At 50.2% G+C, this 18,279-nt stretch overlaps 1 protein-coding gene across 2 annotated transcripts; it reads left to right on the top strand.

Annotated features, from left to right (window-relative positions):
• The first annotated feature begins 714 nt into the window (after nucleotides 1-714).
• Nucleotides 715-16,240, top strand: LOC118223483 (PWWP domain-containing protein 2A-like). 2 transcript variants are annotated; one of them, XR_004764449.1, is made up of 3 exons: nucleotides 715-1,992; nucleotides 9,741-14,871; nucleotides 16,105-16,240. XR_004764449.1 is itself a non-coding variant. In XM_035410087.1 (2 exons), the coding sequence occupies exons 1-2, from the start codon at nucleotides 794-796 to the stop codon at nucleotides 11,704-11,706; spliced, it is 3,165 nt and encodes a 1,054-aa protein (XP_035265978.1). In that variant the 5' UTR covers nucleotides 715-793; the 3' UTR covers nucleotides 11,707-16,240. The 2 variants fall into 2 exon arrangements, 1 of the variants encoding a protein (XP_035265978.1); XM_035410087.1 differs by having other exon boundaries at nucleotides 9,741-16,240.
• The last annotated feature ends 2,039 nt before the right edge of the window (nucleotides 16,241-18,279 follow it).

The raw sequence follows: 18,279 nt of genomic DNA, 5'->3' as shown, positions 1-18,279 counted from the left end.
GTGAGAAAAGGACACGCCGACCTAGAAAACCAGTTTTAAAACACAAATTTATTATGCAGAATGTAGTTAACCAGCATCATTTAATATGTATTAATATGTTAGTATGACAGCAATGATAACAATACAAATATGGATTTTTTAAAAATCCAATGGGGCAAAAGGGGCAGGTGCCCGGGCACCAGGAGCCACCCCCTCTGCACGTGCCCGTTATACGGTAATCTGAATTTATGCAATAAATATTCTGGTTTCATAAATGTATTATTTGCAGTGTGTATATTACTGTGTAAGAACTATTTGGACGGCTGGTGTGCCGTCTGTCAATTCGCATCTTGTCGGTGAACGTGCCGTAACGTACAGCTATAAGATACACTTGACATTGAGGCCGGCGAGACAATTAAATAATGCAGACTGTATAGACAGTGTGGTTTTTTATTATTCAATTTTAATCCAGTTTGTATAGCTCTTTTTAGAGGACACCGTCACAAAGACCCCTTACAGGAGAACGAGAGAAAGGAAACACGCACATTGGTTGTATATTTGTGAATAAGTATGTGCAAATTAAATCGACAGTTTTCTGTGAATGGGGTAGCGTTTATTCTGACAATTGTTAACAAAATAACGCAATGTCGCCCCCTTCGGAGCGATATGCGGAACTTTCCACAATAATAAGGCCGATATTATTGACAAAAGCCTAGCCAATTATATTGCAGGCTTTCAGCGCTCAGGGTTGATTGACAACAAAGGGTACCATACAACCACACGTTTATAGTTTACTGGCCAATCCCAAGTGTCTATGGGATCCAGAGGGAGGGCTTATGTCCTATCACAGAGAGAGGAGGCCAAGCTGTGGCTGAAAAGCGGAAAGAAAATGGCGGCCGTGGCTGCGGAGCCAGGAGCCTCTGCGGCATTAACCACAACAGCGGGGGACGGAGCAGAGCTGGAGCCGGAGATAGAGCAGCCAGTCGCGGCGGAGGCCAAACTCGAGGCCGAGGCTACAAAGGAGTTCTCTCCAGTGATGGACCTTGTGCACCTACCCAAGAATGGAGAAGCACCTCAGGGATGCGATCTTGTGCACGCCGAATCACGGCGCACACCCGGCCCAGACACGGCGGGAAATGCGTTGTTTGATTTCGGCGAAAGCGAACACATCCTCGCGGCTAACCGCAGGGGAAGTGAGCCGACCGACCACGAGTCGGAGACCGGGGCTCCGCGAGACCTCGGGTACGCGGCGGGCAACACGAACACAGCAATGCCTCCTACTGTGGATGCTGCAAACGAGGTCCACTCTTGCGTCGTTGCTGCCTGTCTTGGACCCGCTTTTAGCTCCGAGTCAGCGGCAGGAGCTTCCCACATTTGGGAATCTGTTCCGAATAATATGCTGACGGAGACGGAACTTGCAGCCCCCTTACCCGCTTTAGCAGGGCTGGCGGTACCCGCTGCGGAGTATACCCTTCCCACGGAACCGGACCTGGTTCAACCGACCAGGTTGCAGTGCGAGAGCCCAGCGATAATAAAAGCATCAGCTGAAACTGGACAGGCACTTGAATCGGGCGATGCTGCTCCCCTTTGTGGAACTTCTCTGCCTGAGCCCGCGGAGGACGTGGTTCCGAAATGTCCCGGGACCATTCAGCACAGTGCGGTTGTCCCTGTTGTAGAAGACCACCATTTTTTAAGAAACGAGGAGGACGAAATTATAAGCGTGGACTTTACAGAACTTCCCACGACAGCAGACCGCGTGCCGACTACTTCGGAACCGGAGGGTTTGCTCGCACGAGATGGGATGTACAGCAACACCGACGGAACCGAATCCGAACTGAAACCCGCTGTGACAGGTGTAGATGATGCCGGACTGTGCCCCGAATCAATCGCCCAACTCATCCCCGGATCGGAGGTTCGAGTCGCACTAGATCACATAATCGATGATGCGCTCGTGGTCTCGTTTCGGCTTGGCGAGAGGATCTTTTCCGGGGTTCTGATGGACCTCTCTAAAAGGTATGCTAAGTTGCTAACCCATCACTTGCTGCAGTGTTTGCTCGCTGTATGTGTATAGCCACCACGCTACACTGAATTAGTTGCTTGCAGGCTAGCCTGTTTTAGTTAATGCATAGCTTACGTATTTCTCATTGAAATATTTCAGATAGTGAACTCAAACACAGTTTGAACTGTCATGCATTTTTTCCACACAGAAAGTTAGCCGCTTGTATTAAAATCAGGCCAACGATAAGACTTGTTCTAGCTAGCTTAGCTCCAGTTTATGTCTCCAGGAGTCCGTTTTGTTTACGCTTACGGTTAGCAAGGGAAGTTAGCTGGCCAGCTATGCACGCTGAATAAGCTAACTTTAGAAGGCTAGCGATTGCATCTGGGTGTTATTTAAACGTGCATGTTTTTGATACGGCGTATGTATGATAGTTAATAAGTTAGCTAAATAATTAGTAAAACGTAAGCGAGACGGGAAGCATGCTGCCATTATTTCAATTTCAACCTTGTTTGAACCGGGACTGTCCAAAGCCCCACCCTCAGTGTAAGCTGAATAAAGTGCAGGGCTCGTTTGTAGTACCATTTCTGCCTTGTTTGATGGTGGTCATTGAAGTGACTTGTGTCGTTCCAGTGGGGACTGTAAGCTGTAAATGATCTTAGCCAGACATGGTAAATCCAGTGTATGCATAGTATATTTTTTATGAATATTATTGTAATTATTATTATATCGGGCCCTTTCTCGTTTTAGTTGATTTGATTCATAACCAGAGTATTTTGCTGAACGTATCACGGCATCATCAGGTGGTCCATATGCTATTGTTTTTGCTTTGAATGAGTGTCTATAAATTCTCCTCTTTACTGTCAACTCCACACACCCCCCCCCCCCTCACCCGACACCCGTCTTTTCTATCCTTTTTTTCTTTTTTTTCACCTTCTCTCTCTCTGTGTCTCACCTCTAACACTCTATTTCTGTTGATGTCATGTGCCTGTATTTTGCCACGTTGTGTAACACATTCTCTTCGGAAACCTCTTTGGACGCCTCTAAATATATCCCCCCTTGTTCTTGTTCTTAGTGTTCTACTCCAATTGTTAGCTGTCCAAACTGATCGCTCCTTCAACCTATTAACATTGCCTGATGGCACTGGACGAAAATGATGATGAGCATCATCATCTAGCAGATTGTTGTTTTAGTTGTAGTGCACCCTTTATTAGTTAAATAAAAAATGGATTAACTGTGTCAAAGAGGCCATTATGAACAAAGGTCTTCATAATACAAAAAACACTGTATAAGTCATCTGCACCCCCCATGTATTTCAGGAATAGCTTTGAGCCGTTGTCTTTTCACTTGCATGCCTACTTTAACATGAGAAAAGGTATGTCTTTGAGGCTTCTCTATGGAGTCAGTGGGGATTGGGCTGATGGCCATTGTCTTCCAGGCATCGACTGTGAATAGTGGGCCAGACGTTCTCAGCGTTCCGTGGCCACCGATTGGCCAGATTTCCGGTTCGTGGCATCCATTGGCTATGTCCTGTTTCCTGCTGGGAGCAGGACGAGATCCAGCTGGTGACATGCACTGAACGTTGCCTGTGTGTCTCTCTCTTACGCTGGACCCTAAAAATCTCCCCCTGTAGTCCTGCTAAAGGTGTGATTGGACACACACCTGAGCTTTGACTCAACGGCAGTTGGTCTCCACCTGCCCATTTAAACCGCTCATACACACAGCTTTGATTCAAAAGGTGGTTTTGTCTGGCAGTTTTTCCATTGGCGTGATGTGCTTCCTCTTTGGTCTTATCTCTCTGATCAAACATCCTATAGATGCGCTTCCTGAGCAACAGTTGCTGTCCTGTGCAGCCAATAGCAGTGCTCCACAGATTCACCAGTCTTTGAGAGGTGGTTTTCGAAATCACATTCAGAAAATGCAAGCAAAGAATTTAGGGTTACAGCCAACAACACAAAGCTCTTGTTCGAATGAAACGTAGTACTGCCTTAGCAAGGCCTTGTGTTTACTTGCACGTGATGGCAACATTTAAATAATTCTATAACTGCTTTTTTTTTTAGTTAATTGACAGGTTTGTTTTGTACTTGCGAACTGTGTTATGCCACAGTCCACACGTTGGTCTTTTACTGTAGAATCCTGAGGCTGTCGTGGTTGTCCTCTGTGAATATGACGTGTTGCCGGTCCATTGTCCTGAAACAGAGGGGGTATTTATAAAAGACGGAAACGGATCTGCTGGACTGGGCAGTGTGACCTTGTCCTGGTTTAAGTGAAGCCACGTGCGAGGCTATACAAGTTGTCCGTCGTCAGCGCTGTATTTCCGCTCTCTGTCGTCAGCGTGGTATATCGAGGCTGTGTGTGTGTGTTCAGGGTCTGGCTGCGGTTCACGGATGTGGCCTACATACCGGGGACTGTACACCCCCAGCCCCGGGCGTAGGCTTGCTGTGGCCTACATACCGGGGACTGTACACCCCCGGCCCCGGGCGCAGGCTCGCCCTTCTGCGGCGATGGACAGCAGAAATGTGGCGGTTTGTGGGAGACCGTTCTGAACGCGTCGGCCTAGCCTACGCCACCATGGCCAGTCACTGTCCAGGGTACTTTAGCTGACGGCAGCACAGAGGCTGTGGTGTGTTTCCATTTCCTGATGCTGACTCAGCACCCCTGAGACCTCCTTCGAGGTCTCATCACACCCAATCCCCCCTCCCCCCCCCGGGATTTTAATTCTCCCTTTGGCCCCCCCCCCCCATGGGATCAGGCCCCCTAGCCCGACGTATAATTTATGGGTGTGGGATATGCAAGGACAGGAGGGTGGAACCGTTGGTACTCCACATTCAAATTTCCTTCTTGGGGAAGGAAAAAAAAAAAATTGTGGCAAAAACTGGAATTGTGAGATGCCATTTTTGGAGTTTTTTCAGCCAGAATACCTGTAGTTCTGAGTTTTTGCGCTTGAGCGGACTCATTGACTGAGACTTCCTCTCCACACCTCCTCAGCCTTTTCCCGCTCTCCCTGGAATCTGGAGGGCGGGGCGCCGAGAAACGGAAGCGGAAAGCATCGGATGTCAAGGCCGGTCGACCAGCACTGCTGCGGAATGTGCTTTCCTTTGCGTGGCCGCCCGTTGAGGTTTCTGATCTGCCTTCGACCTTTGACCTTTGGCTGTTTGCTGCGATTGGTCTTCCTGTGTTCCTCTCCTCAGTGTTGCTGGGCAGTGTGGTCAGTGTAGTGGGGCAGTTGACTGGAGGGAGGAGGGGGGGGGCACAGTGGGTTTCAGGCCCATGCAGAACCAGGCCTCAGGGAATCGGCCTGGTCCCCGCTATACAGCAGAGAAGGAGTTAAAAGTACACTCAAAGCATCAGAACCGGCCCAACCCAACAAACAACATCAGCGGCTGCTTGGGGCTCCGTGACCACCAGGGGGCTCCCTAATTATTCTAAAATATATATTATTTAGCGGGTGGATGGGTTGTTGTGGGGGCCTTAAATGAAATCCTGCCCTGGGCTCCTCCAAGGCTAGGCGCAAAGAGTACGCTCCGTTGCTGTTGTTTTTGTTGTTTTTGTTTTTTGGTGGAAACTCATTGCGTCTTCGTGAGCTCTCAGAAACAGGTCGGCGAGAGAAGACCACAGGAGGAAAGGTGAAGTTTTGCATTTCTCCCCCACATCCTGCACCTCAGCTTCATTTCTGTAGCCGTGGCTCCGTCGCTTGAATAATTAATCTGGCATTTGGGGGTGGTTTTACATGTTTTCTGCGCCGTGTTGCCCCCCCCCCCCCACACACCCCCAGCTGCCATTTCTTATATTTTTCACACCCACGATCACGCACACCGTACACTCTCGTCTTTTTTAAATCTCTTCCGTTCCTTTGAAATTCCAAATAGCATATTCTCCTTGTGCCGAATTAGCATGTATAAGTCAGTCACGACGTGGCGGGGTTTGAAGTCGATGAGCCGAGAAAATTACAATTTTCAAACGTAAAATAAAATAATCTGTGTGGTATTCAGGTAGTGGTACAGCAGACCATGCATTCAGTACTACGCTGTTAGTTAGCAGGTCGTTATATTTTGACTTTGGTAGTTTTCTGAATACCTTCTGTGGCCTCTGATTGGAGTGGGAGAAGCTGTGTGTGTGTGTGTGTGTGTGTGTTTGTTTGTGTGTGTGTGAACTTGTAATACTATCTTTGTGGGAACCAAATGTCCTCACAAGGATAGAAAGATGAGGAAAATTTATATTTGTGGGGATCTTTTGCTGGTCCCCACAAGGTCAAGAGGCTGTTTTAGGGTTAGGACTTTGGGTTTGGGTTAGGGTTACAATTAGGTTAAGGTTAGGCATGTAGTGGTTGGGGTTAGGGTTAGAGGTTGCGGAATGAATGTAGTCAATGGGAAGTCCTCATAAGGATAGCAGTACGGGACTGTGTGTGTGTGTGTGTGTGTGTGTGTGTGTGTGTGTGTGGAAAAGTGCTTGGCCCATATTCGAACATTGTCACACTTAACATATTATATATGGAGGTTTTCTCTTTTGCACAGATGAGATTAAAGGCTTTGGTGTGTTTGGTAAATGTGAGTGCCCCCACACACACACACACCCCTATAGTGCTTGACTTGTGTTTGTTCAGCTTCTTTCGAGCAGATGAAGGGGTGTCGACAGAGGTGGAGCAGGCCTGTGTGTGTGCGTGTGTGTGTCTGTGTGTGTCTGTGTGTGCGTGTGTGCCTGTGTGTGTGCCTGTGTGTGTGTGCGTGTGTCTGCGTGTGTGCGTGTGTGTGTGTGTGTGCGTGCGCGTGTGAAGTGTGCCTGTGTGTGTGTGTGCCTGTGTGTGTGTGCGCCTGTGTGCCTGTGTGTGTGTGCGTGTGTGCCTGTGTGTGTGTGCACCTGTGTGCCTGTGTGTGTGTGCGTGTGTGCCTGTGTGTGTGTGTAAGGAACTAGTCTAGGATTACAGGCACCAGAGATGTTATGTTGGTCGCGTCACATTTGGCGGGCGTGACCTTCATGCGTTGCTTTGGTCACAGAGTGCAGGGCACGGGGGTGGGGGGGCTCTGATTGGACGTAAGTGGATTGAGGGATGGATGGCAGGGAGGAGCAGGGCTCGGAGGCCGAACGCTCGCATCAGCGGTTGTTTGCAAGCAGGAGCAAACCCCATTCGAGCCTGGAAAGGCCTGTGTAGCAGGTGTGGAAACCAGGACACACACACACTCACACACTCACACACACACTCACAGGTGCGGTGCTGACGGGTGCGAAGCACAGGTGTGCAGCCGACACACCGCTTGATGTAGCAGGTAGAAACAAAGGTGCATCAGAGTGGGCGGGGTCACGATGGGAGGTGGCAGAATGACCTCGTTTCCTTCGGTGCGAGTCACGGTGATCGTGCCCCTGACAGTTGCACTGTTTCATGTTGGTTGTTCATACAGTCGCAAAAGAAAAGGTGTGGGCTTTGGCTTCAAGAACAGCAAAGCAAAAACGCAGATTTGGGGATTGAGCCGAGTGTATCGTACAGAGTGCCCTCTTGTTGGGACACACGTTAGGCGATGTGACAGGCGATTTTGGAATCTAAGTGGGAACCGTTTTCGTCTCCCTCTGTTCTCACTGTCAGCTGCATCCCCTCCCCCCCCCCCCCCCAGAATAAGCTCTGGCTTCCTCTCGTCTGCAGCTCGGTCGTTAGTCGGTAGTGGAGTCTGGCTGCGGATCATGGATGCGGCCTTCGTACCGCGAACTGTACACCCCCAGCCCCGGGCGTAGGCTCGCCCTTCAGCGGCCGATGGACAGCGGAAATGTGGCGGTGGTTTGTGAGACCGAGAAACTACAGAGCTTGCTGTATGTCAGAAGGAAGCAGCGCGCTCTGCTGCTGCTGCGGTTGAGGTCCTTCGCCGGAAGACCGCGTCCGGCGCTCGTGTTCCCGTGGTTACAGCCGGGCGCGGGGCATCAAGCGACAGCTCGGAACACCGCAGCCCGATCGACTGCGCCGATGAAACGCCCGGCGGAGGAAGTGGCGGCGCAGCACCTCGCCCGTGACGTCAGAGGAACCCGGCGGTCGCTTTGATGTCCGCTGTGCGAGCCTCTCTGTACTTCCCACGTTCCGTTTAGTATTTTTTTTTGTTTTTGGCTGGAAGCCAGAACCCAATTTTTGTCAAAAGAGCTGCATGCAAACGAAACCAAACGGTAGAGATGGTGCGCGATTCTGTCGGGTCTCTGAGAGTCTACCCAAAAATATGTCATCCACATTTTTTATTTTTTTTCCCGCCTTTTGCAGTAACGTAGCAAGAATTTTTTTTTTACCGGAGAGTAAGTTGAGGCGAGAGCTGTGAATATTTGCCGGTTCCTGTCGGGGTCCCCTGGGTAAACAGGAACCCCCCTTTTGCGCAGCCACTGGGGTTCAGCAGGCCCCCCTCAAACTGGGGGCCGGGGGAAACAATGAGGAGGGGCGGAACAGGAAGCACTCCTCTGAGCGGGCGCCACGGCAACGCGCCGGGCCACGGGCTGCCCGGGCGACTCCCGGGACAGATTGATTTATGACTGGACGCCGAAATCTGTGTGAGCCTCCTGTGGGGGCTGAGAAGCAGGGGAGGGGGTGGTGCTGTTGTTCGCTGATGTGGTTTTGGGTTTTGCGCCTTTGATTCCACTTCCTTTTATGTCTAGCGCTTTGAACACTGGTGTGAAAAGCACTGTATAAGCAGAATGTATTGTTATTACATAATGTCTTATGTGTGGCTTTGTACAGCTTTTTTTTAACCCTTGAGGTGTGAGATCACACACACGTGATCAGAATGTTCTTAACTGAACATTCTAGTGCTGATGTCACAATCACTGCTGGTGACTGAAAGCAAGGGAGTTCTAGAACACTGACTTTTGGAATCTTGAAAAAAAACATGCCGAATGAACCCTACTCTTCAAAGGGTTGAATCGCAGTCCATTTAGAACCAGCTTGGATGCTGAACTGTGTGCTTAAATGTGAATTCTCCTGAAGGAGCACTTGGGATGTATAGGGACAGCAGCGTCTCCTTGTTTTCAGACACCAGCTCTGCCACAGGGTCCATGTTCTCGATTCCCAGACGAGTCGTTGCGGTTTTCTTGTTGTACGCTGAAACCCCAGCTCTCTATGAGCTGCAGTAACGGACTGAGACGTGGTGGTTGGGTATGAGTGCGCCAACTATTGTTTACTGAGGGCGGTGGAGACTTTTTCAGGGTTAAAATTTAACCCCGACATCCGGTCTCGTCCGGCAGCGTGGGGAGATGGAGTGTTTGAATGCGGTCGCTCATTATCTGGGGGACGGGAAGGAAGAAGGAAGTTTAGAGTCGATGGCTGTCAGCGGTTGCGGCTGTTCCCCCCTGCCCCCCCACCCCCCCACCCCCCCCACCTGCATACTTGCCAAAGAGACGGTTGTGAGCTTTAAATAAAAGCACATATCTCTGGTGCCAGGAAGATGTTCATTAATGTTACTGCCTCTTCCCTGCTGTAGAATTGATTGTATTTCTGTAAGGGGGGGAGGGGTGCATTTGTGTTTGAATGTCTCTCTTTGCGTCTGCCAGCTAATTAAGTTAATGCACGGCCCCGCCTCTCCTGCAGCACTGCTTGTGCCAGTCTGCCAACGACTGCTGCAGAAGAATGTTCTTTTTTAAGTATGTTTTTTCACACCCTGTCCAAGCAGCACAAATTAACGTGTCACTTAATTTACGAGGGCAATTCTAGCAGTGGCGGCTAGATTGGCGCAACACGTGGCCTGTGGCGCGCGGTGCATTTCCTGTTTCCTGTTTCGCTCATCCTTTGCCTTTCTGTCTTCAGGTTTGGACCCTATGGGATTCCCGTCACTGTTTACCCCAAGCGAGAGTCCCGGGACAAGCCCGAATCTATGCAGCCGAAGACGGAGTCGCTCCCCAGCGAGCCGGAGAGGGAGGGGTCGCGGGACGTCTCCGAGGCCTCTGCCAACGAGCCCCCCCAGGCCCCCGCAGCTTCCGGCCCGGCCCCCAACCAGCGGACCTCAAAGCCCCCTCCTCTGTTTCAGGAAGGCGCCCCGTACCCGCCGCCGTTGTTTATCAGGGACACATACAGCCAGTCGATACCTCAGCCGCCGCCCCGCAGGATCAAGCGGCCCAAGCGCAAGCTGTACCGGGAGGAGCCCACGTCCATCATGAGCGCCATCCGGCTGCGGCCGCGCCAGGTGCTCTGCGACAAGTGCAAGGGCGCCGTGGCGACGGGCGACAAGCGGGAGCTGCGCAAGGGGCCCGCGCCCGATTGCCGCGGCGACGAGGCCAAGCGGCGGCGCGGCGAGAGCGCGGCGGCCGTCGCCAAGCGACCCCGCGCAGAGGAGAGGGGCCGAGCCGCCGGCGACGGGTCCCGGAGGCCGACGCCATTGGTCAGGGTGGCCACGTTGGGCCAGGCGAAGGGCGGGGGCGTCGGCAACAGCGCGGTCAGAGCGGCGACGGCGGTCAGAGTCCCGCCGCACGCCAAAAAGGTGCTGCAGAGTAAAAACGTGGACCATGCCGAAACGGGCGAGCCCGTGAAGAGGAGAGCGCGGGACCGGGAGCGGCGCGGCGACAAGGGCGGCAAGGTCGGCGGCAGGGCTCCCTCCACCCGGGCCTCCTGCCCCAGGGATGCCCACCAGAAGGTCCACTTCACCCGCCGACGGCACCAGCTCAGCGGGGGCGGGAGAGCCCACGCCAACCCTCTCCCGCCCAGGATCCGCATCAAGCCCCAGCGGTACCGCAACGAGGAGAACGACGACTCCTCCTGCAAGCCGCTGCCGGGCTTCGACAAAGCGCCAGGGAGCGGAAGCCGGAGTCCGCCCAAGCTGGCCCCGCCCAGCTGTACCTCCACGCGTTCCTTCTCCTCCTCCTCCTCCTCTTCCTTTTCAGGTGAGCCCACTGCTGCCACGGAAAACCAGGGCTCCACCCAAGAGTTCGGACCCCAAAACGAGCTCGGACTCCAGCCCCAGCCCCGCTCCCAGCCTCACCCTAATATGGAGGCTGCCCCTCAACCCCTGCCAGATAGGGAGCAGAGGGCGGTGGGGGAGGAGCCTGAGGTGCCAGGTGGTCGAGACGAGTCGCAGGAGAAGCCTGGGGCCAAAGCCGCCAACATCACAGTTTACATGACCCTCAACCCCAGTAAGCTGGACTCTTCCAACGTCTCTGTGTGTAGCGTGGACAGCACAGACGACCTTAAGTCCTCCAACTCTGAGTGCAGCTCCACTGAGACCTTTGACTTCCCCCCTCCTGGGGCACTACACTCCCCCCCTGCCCCCAGCACGTCCTCGGTAGTCACCACTTCCTCTACCTCTTGTTCTGCCTCCTCCTCCTCCTCCTCTTCTTCCTCCTGCTCCTCCTCCTTGTCCTCCTCTTCCTCGTCCGCTCCCAAGGAGGAAAAGAAGCCTAGTAAATCTCTGAAAGCTGCAGTCTTTTCCAAAAACGTCTCCAAGTGCGTCACCACAGACGGCAGGACCATATGCGTGGGGGACATCGTCTGGGCCAAAATCTACGGCTTCCCCTGGTGGCCGGCCCGCATCCTGCTCATCACCGTGAGCCGCAAGGATAACGGGCTCCTGGTCAGGCAGGAGGCGCGGATCTCCTGGTTCGGCTCGCCCACCACCTCCTTCCTGGCCCTCTCGCAGGTCACGCCCTTCCTGGAGAATTTTCAGCTGCGCTTCGACAAGAAGAGGAAGGGCCTGTACCGCAAGGCCATCACAGAGGCCGCCAAAGCCGCCAAGCAGCTCACCCCGGAGGTGCGAGCCCTGCTCACGCAGTTCGAGACGTGAACGGCAGGGACCGATGGGTTAGGATAAAGAGGTGCGCCCTGCCCCCGCCCTTCAACCAACCAACCAACCAACCAATACAACCCAACCAAGGAACCTAACTGTCCTATCCAACCAGGTCAGCCTAAACCAGCACCTCCCGAGAATCCCAAAGGAACAAACCGCCGGCCTGCTGAACTGAACCTTCGACGGCCCGTGGAGGAAGCGAAAGAGGAGGTCGGTGGGGTGAAGGGCGTCAGTGTGACAGGGGCTCTGATGAATCGTGAGGGGAACGCCACGGGGGGGGTTAAGGGAGCGACGTGGATGGAGATGGTATTGACATAAGTGTTCCCAAAAGTGTTCTCAGTATCTCACACCCACTTGGGTTTGATCGATGTCCTCTCATACTTGACGAGTCTTGACGTTAATGGAGACGGGAGGGGCTCTGACAAAGCCAGGCTCAGCACCGTCAGTCCACTCACTGGGTAGAGATCTTCCATCCATTCCTCCCTGGGTCTGCGGCAGGGCAAGTGAAGGTGTGCTGTCTCCTGTCCTTTCGCTGGCCCTGTGCGCTCGTTGACCCTGAAACGGCTTCCGCTCTTCCTCAGAATGGCAGTGCTCTGGAACAGGCTCTGTTTAACCTTTTGAAGAGTAGGCCTTTTGGAATGCCCCCCCCCCCCCCCCCCCTCCTCCAAAGTTCTACGTCAGTGTTCTGGAACTCCATTGCTTTCACCTACCAGTAGTGATTGTGACATCAGCTTTAGAACGTTCAGTTTAGAACATTTTAATCGCACATTAGTGATCTTTCACCTTTAAGGGTTAAGCTGGTCTCAGACAAGCCGTTAAGCGGGTGGAGGGCACACCAGAGTGTTTGTTAATTTCCAGGGAGGAAGGGGCTAGTCGAATTCGGGGTCACGTGGTACTGTACATGTGGTGCACCTGGGAGAGGTCTGGTTGCTACATGAGGGAGTTCTTTCCCGTCGAAAGGGACAGTGGTCCCTTTCGCCCAGTGTACTGTTTCCGTGGTAACCTGATGAGGGCAAAGCCAGGTGGTGTTTGGCCTGCATGTTTTCCATAATCTTTGTAAGACGGTGCAACTACTTTTATTATGTTAATCCCCCGGATTAAGGGAAGCGACTGGGTTACAGTATCAGGATAGCTGCAACCTTACCCAAAATGTTGGCAGTTGACAGTGGCATGTATTTCTCAGATTTAAACCGCGGTAAAGCTGCGCGCTGTTACTCCAGTTAAAGACGATGGGCTCCTTTTTCCGAGCGCAGAATGGAGTGGCCTTTTCTGCGGGTTTTAATGGGATGTGTTGTGGGAGGGGCAGAGTGGAAGCACTGCGTGTACCTGCGGCTTACTGGTCCTTCACGCCTGCGTGCCACTGTCTCGGTTCGGTTTCCTCTCACCTTTGCTTTAGTCCCAGGTGGCGAGGGCGAAAAGGCAAGATGCACGGAGAGGATGGTGCCCCGCCCTGCTCTGCCTCGCGCCCTTACCCTGCCCCACCCTTGTACCCCCCTTAATTGTTGACTTGCGAGTGTCCTGGAGTCTGGATCTGTGTTCTCTTGGTCGGCCCAGGCGACACACACGGCTCTTTGTGTCCTGGGTGAAACGGTGTCGGGATAGGACAGCTTGCCCTCCGCACGTTGTATAATGGAGTCGGTAACGGCAGCTGTTGGGTAACTCCCCCCCCCCCCCCCCCCCCCCCCCCCCACAGTCTAGCATGGTTTGATCCTCACCTCCTGAAGAGGTCAGAGCTGATGTGATGGAGTCAGATGCGCTCAAACATACCCCCCCCCCCCCCCAGAATTTTTAGGACTGAAGGATTTTTTTGTTTTGTTGTTTGACATTCTGGATTTGCGTTGTCAACACTTGTTACCTTTCTCAAAACGCCATCTCCGTTTCCCTCCAGATGGGTGGGTGGGGCTTTGGGTGTGACTGGTTATTTGGACTGAGGCTGAGATGGACAAGGAGGAGTGACGGAGTCGGGGGGGTGTGTGGGTACCTGGGTGTATCATATCCCGTCTGCCCTTGAGGACAGGACTATGTGAGGCTAAGCAGGTAGCGTGGGAGCCCTGCGTGTTTGGGTAGGTTTGGGTAGGAGGAGGACTGGGCTGGCCAGGAGAGGCGTCCGCTCATTGGTCGTGAGGCCTTACACGGATGGAAGACCGTGGCTGCTGGGTAATGTGATCCAAGGGCTGTCTGGTGGATGAGTCTATGTGCTGGCCGTTAAGTGTCTGTTAGCAGTGAAATTGGATTAGCTGAGTGAGAGTCAGAGAGAAAAAAAATGGTGGGAGGGAGGAAGGCAGGCAGGGAGCGAGGGAGAGGTGAACTGCGAGTTCCAGCATTGGCAAGAACGGTTTGCCTCTCCTTGCCTCAGCCAAGCACGGGGAAGGGACTGCGCGTGTCGATGGCAAAGAGCGTTTATTGTGCTGTGTAGTTGTTGCTGTAGTCTGGTGTAGTGATGAGTGTGGAGGCTCGAGGTGAAAGAAGGCCTTGATTTTGGGCGTGTCACCCACACAGCTGCCGTGTGCTTCTCTTTCATTTCCGAGGGTAGGCCAACTCGTACCCCCCCGACCCCCCCCCCCCCCCCCCCCAGCCAGTATCTGGCCTCTCTTGCGGTTTCCCTCCCCCCCTCTCTCTATCTCTCTCCTCCACTTTGCCTGCGAGCCCATCTCCTCTCATCTCTGTCTCTTTCTATCTCTCAACTTCCTTTTTAAAAAAAATCTCATCTCTCAGCAGGATGTTGGCCTGCCAAGCATTTCTCTCTCTACTCTCTGTCCCCTCTCCCCACCTTTTTTGCTCTCTCTTTCTCTCCCCCTCAGTCTCTCTCTGATGTTTTTGTGGCCTTGTGGAGTGGCAGACATCTTGGGCTATCCTTGTCGGGTGCAGCCATTTCTGGGTGGGGAAAGTAAAGGCTGGTCCATGAGAAATGCTGGTGATGAATTTCAAACCGAACTGTCACTTCACTCCTGTCGAGTCTCGTCTGCTGTAGGACTGAAACGAGAGAGAATGTGCCCGGCGTCGTTCGGTCCGGTGGAAGTTTCCGGAAGGGGTCGGCGCTCCCGTGACGCGGCGGGACGGGCGCGCAAGCTGCAGAACCTTTAAAGAGGCGCGCTCGCAGCGCGCGGGACGGGAGGCGCCCCCTTCCTGAGCAAGTGGGACACGCCACACTTCAGGAATCAAGTTTGTTTTTTTTGTTTTCTTCTCACATTTGTATAAAGAAATAAAGAAAACGAAAAAGAAAAAAAAAGTAAATTACCCGAAAAGAGTTGGTGCTTGCCTTTGAGAAAAGACAGAAACTCAGGACTCCTGTTGTTGCCAGGGGGAGCTGAAGAAGTGTCCTGAAGCTCCTTTGAGAGTTAATGTGAACGCCGTTATGGCATTTACAGTTCTTTTAATCCAGTTGCACCATTTTGTACCTACAGCACAACGAGCTGTACCCCGTTCACCGAGCATTCACTTCACATACCGATTTATTTCTCCGTTTCTCATTGGATTGGATTTCATAGCGAACATTTTAATTATTAATGCTCATAGATCTTAGTCTGTGCTGTTACCGGAGTTCACTTTATACATTCGGATATTTCTGCCAACGAGCAAGTGAGGTATAACACGATTAGTAATCACATTTTATGTCTCATGTCTGTCAGATCTGTGCATTGAGTGTGTGTGTGTGTGTGTGTGTATACAGTGTGATCCCAAATGCTGCGAGTTAAATTTTGAAGTATGAAGACTTGGGTTTTATTGAAAGAATGATGTCTTGTTATAAGGACGAACCCATGAGTTTGTTTGAATGCTGTTTGTGTGTTTATTCAGTGGTATCTGTTTATGTTTCTTGTGGGGGGAGGGGGGGTAATTTACGATGTGTTAAAAATCAGTTCTCTGACTCGCGTTCTTTATTTCACTAAGAAGACGCTCTACCAAATGATGGCATATTTATTTCGTATTTGACTGAAGATGTTTTATTTAAACATCGTTGTAAAGCAGTATGGTTTTTTGTTGTTTTGTGTCTGGTCTTTTTCTTTAATTTCAGTGATTCAAAAACTTGAGAAACTGAAGCATTACATACATTTATTAATGTCTTTTTAAAATGTATTTTATTTTTTATTTAAATTTTTGTTGCCTGGAGCTATAAAGGGACCTGCTTTGACCCAATACCCCCCTGCACTTTAGGTCTGGAACTCACAAGCCCCAATTCCCCTGCCACCCCCCCCTCCAAATTCTTCCCTTCTGTTTTGTGTCCACACACCAGACTTGAGAGCGGTGGTTTTTTTGGCTTACAAAATGGACGTCTTCATGGTAGAACACACTGATTTTTGACTCTTGTTAACCCGCAGGGGTTAAACACATTTTATAATGGTGGTTGGCTTTATTTTACTCTATCTCATGTTTGACTTACATGATGTTTCTTTGCAGATCAGAGAATGCTGTACAGGCGATAGAAAGAAAGGAAGGAAGAAAAAAAAACACATTGGGGTGAAAAAAATACATTTTGTGTAAATGTTTTTTCTGATGTATAAAGATTGTGTAAATAAAACGTTAACTAAAATCATTAGGCTGAGTTGTCGTTTATACCCAGACGTTAGTCTGCCGACAGCATCCCGTGTTGGCAATTTGCATTAAACTTTGATACGGGATGCTGTGCGGTTGATTGACAGTGTTATTAATGAAACTGCTGGGGTCTGTTTTAGTCAGATGTGCACAGTGGCCCTTTTTAAAAAAACATTTTGTAAAGATGTGAATGATTTTAAGCAGCGGATGGTGCAGGTGCTGCTTGGGTTGTAGAGTGGCACTGAGCAGTCTCTCTTTAATAACCCTTGCACATTTTAAGGAAATTGCATTATTGCCCTTTTTTGGACATGAGACTATAGTCTTATGTAGTTTTCTGATTTCCACTGGTAGAATATTTATGATGAAAAATGTCTTCAACACATTTCTATTCATTTATTTCACCGTGGTTGTTAACTGCATACAATTACCCATCCATTGCCATCAAAAAATGCCCAATTTATTTTTTTTTGCATTATTTCCCTTTTTTGGACATAAGACTATAGTCTTATGTATTTTGCTGATTTCCACTGGAAGACATTTTTCTTCATAAATATTGTAAAACACATTTCTATTCATTTATTTCACTGGGGTTGTTCAATTAACATGATTTCCCATCCATTGCCATCAAAAAATGCCCAATTTATTTTTTTTTGCATTATTTCCCTTTTTTGGACATAAGACTATAGTCTTATGTATTTTGCTGATTTCCACTGGAAGACATTTTTCATCATAAATATTGTAAAACACATTTCTATTCATTTATTTCACTGGGGTTGTTCAATTAACATGATTTCCCATCCATTGCAATCAAAAAATTCCCAATTTATTTTTTTTTTGCATTATTTCCCTTTTTTGGACATAAGACTATATATAGTCTTATGTATTTTGCTTATTTGCACTGGAATACATTTTTCATCATAAATATTCTACAACACGTTTCTATTCATTTATTTCACAGGGGTTGTTAACTGCATACAATTACCCATCTATTGCAGCCAAAAAATGGCCAATTTATTTTTTTTTGCATTATTTCTCTTTTTTGGACATAAGACTATAGTCTTATGTATTTTGCTGATTTTCACTGGAAGACATTTTTCATCATAAATATTCTACAACACATTTCTATTCATTTATTTCACTGGGGTTGTTCAATTAACATGATTTTCCATCCATTGCAATCAAAAAATGCCCAATTTATTTTTTTTGCATTATTTCCCTTTTTTGGACATAAGATTATAGTCTTATGTATTTTGCTGGGAACACAGCCAAATAAAGTGTCTCCACTCCACCTCCAACACATGAAAAGTGCTTTAATGCTAATGAGCGTGTAGCCCCTACCAGTCCATTTCCCTGATGCAAGCTGTTCTTATAGCACCTCCATATCACAGCAGCCATCTTGCATCTCATTAGTCTTTTTATAAAAGATGCTGTCTAAGCACTGACACACACACACACACACACAGGAGCACACAATGGCACACACACAGGCACACACGCACACACAGGCTTCCCTTGTTGGGGAGGGAGTATCACACTGGCAGATCAGCGTGACCCACAAGGGCAGGGAAGCAAGCGTCTTTGAGTTCTTGAAAAGCGCTATATAAAATAAATGTATTATTATTATTATTATTATTATTATTAAGCAGCTGCAGAACTGTGGAAAAGCGTGGCGGTAGATCTCTCATCGCAATACTTTTCTCATGGCGGTATCAGATCCCTCACAGAGACAGTAGATCCCTTATGGCAGTGGCAGATCCCTTATGGCAGTAGCAGATACCTCACAGATACAGTAGATCTCTCATGGTGGTAGCAGATCACTCACAGAGACAGCAGATCCCTTATGGCAGTAGCAGATCCCTCACAGAGACAGTAGATCTCTCATGGTGGTAGCAGATCACTCACAGAGACAGCAGATCCCTCACAGAGACAGCAGATCTCTCACAGCCTGTCCCTCCATCCCTGCCCATCCCTCCTGCTCATACACATCACATTCCCATAAAATCAAAAGACTTCTCATCCGAGCCTGGAAAAGGCGGTGCT

This window comes from Anguilla anguilla, chromosome 3, assembly GCF_013347855.1.
Source record: "Anguilla anguilla isolate fAngAng1 chromosome 3, fAngAng1.pri, whole genome shotgun sequence".
In the NCBI taxonomy this organism is placed as follows: Eukaryota; Metazoa; Chordata; class Actinopteri; order Anguilliformes; family Anguillidae; genus Anguilla; species Anguilla anguilla.
This window is presented reverse-complemented; position numbering and strand designations above follow the sequence as displayed.

Bases quoted from the DNA above. Each gene is read 5' to 3' on its own strand.
- LOC118223483 (XM_035410087.1), top strand. From the start codon at position 794: ATGGGATCCAGAGGGAGGGCTTATGTCCTATCACAGAGAGAGGAGGCC. The intron at 1,993-9,740 runs GTATGCTAAGTT...TTCTGTCTTCAG, and splicing joins CTGATGGACCTCTCTAAAAG to GTTTGGACCCTATGGGATTC.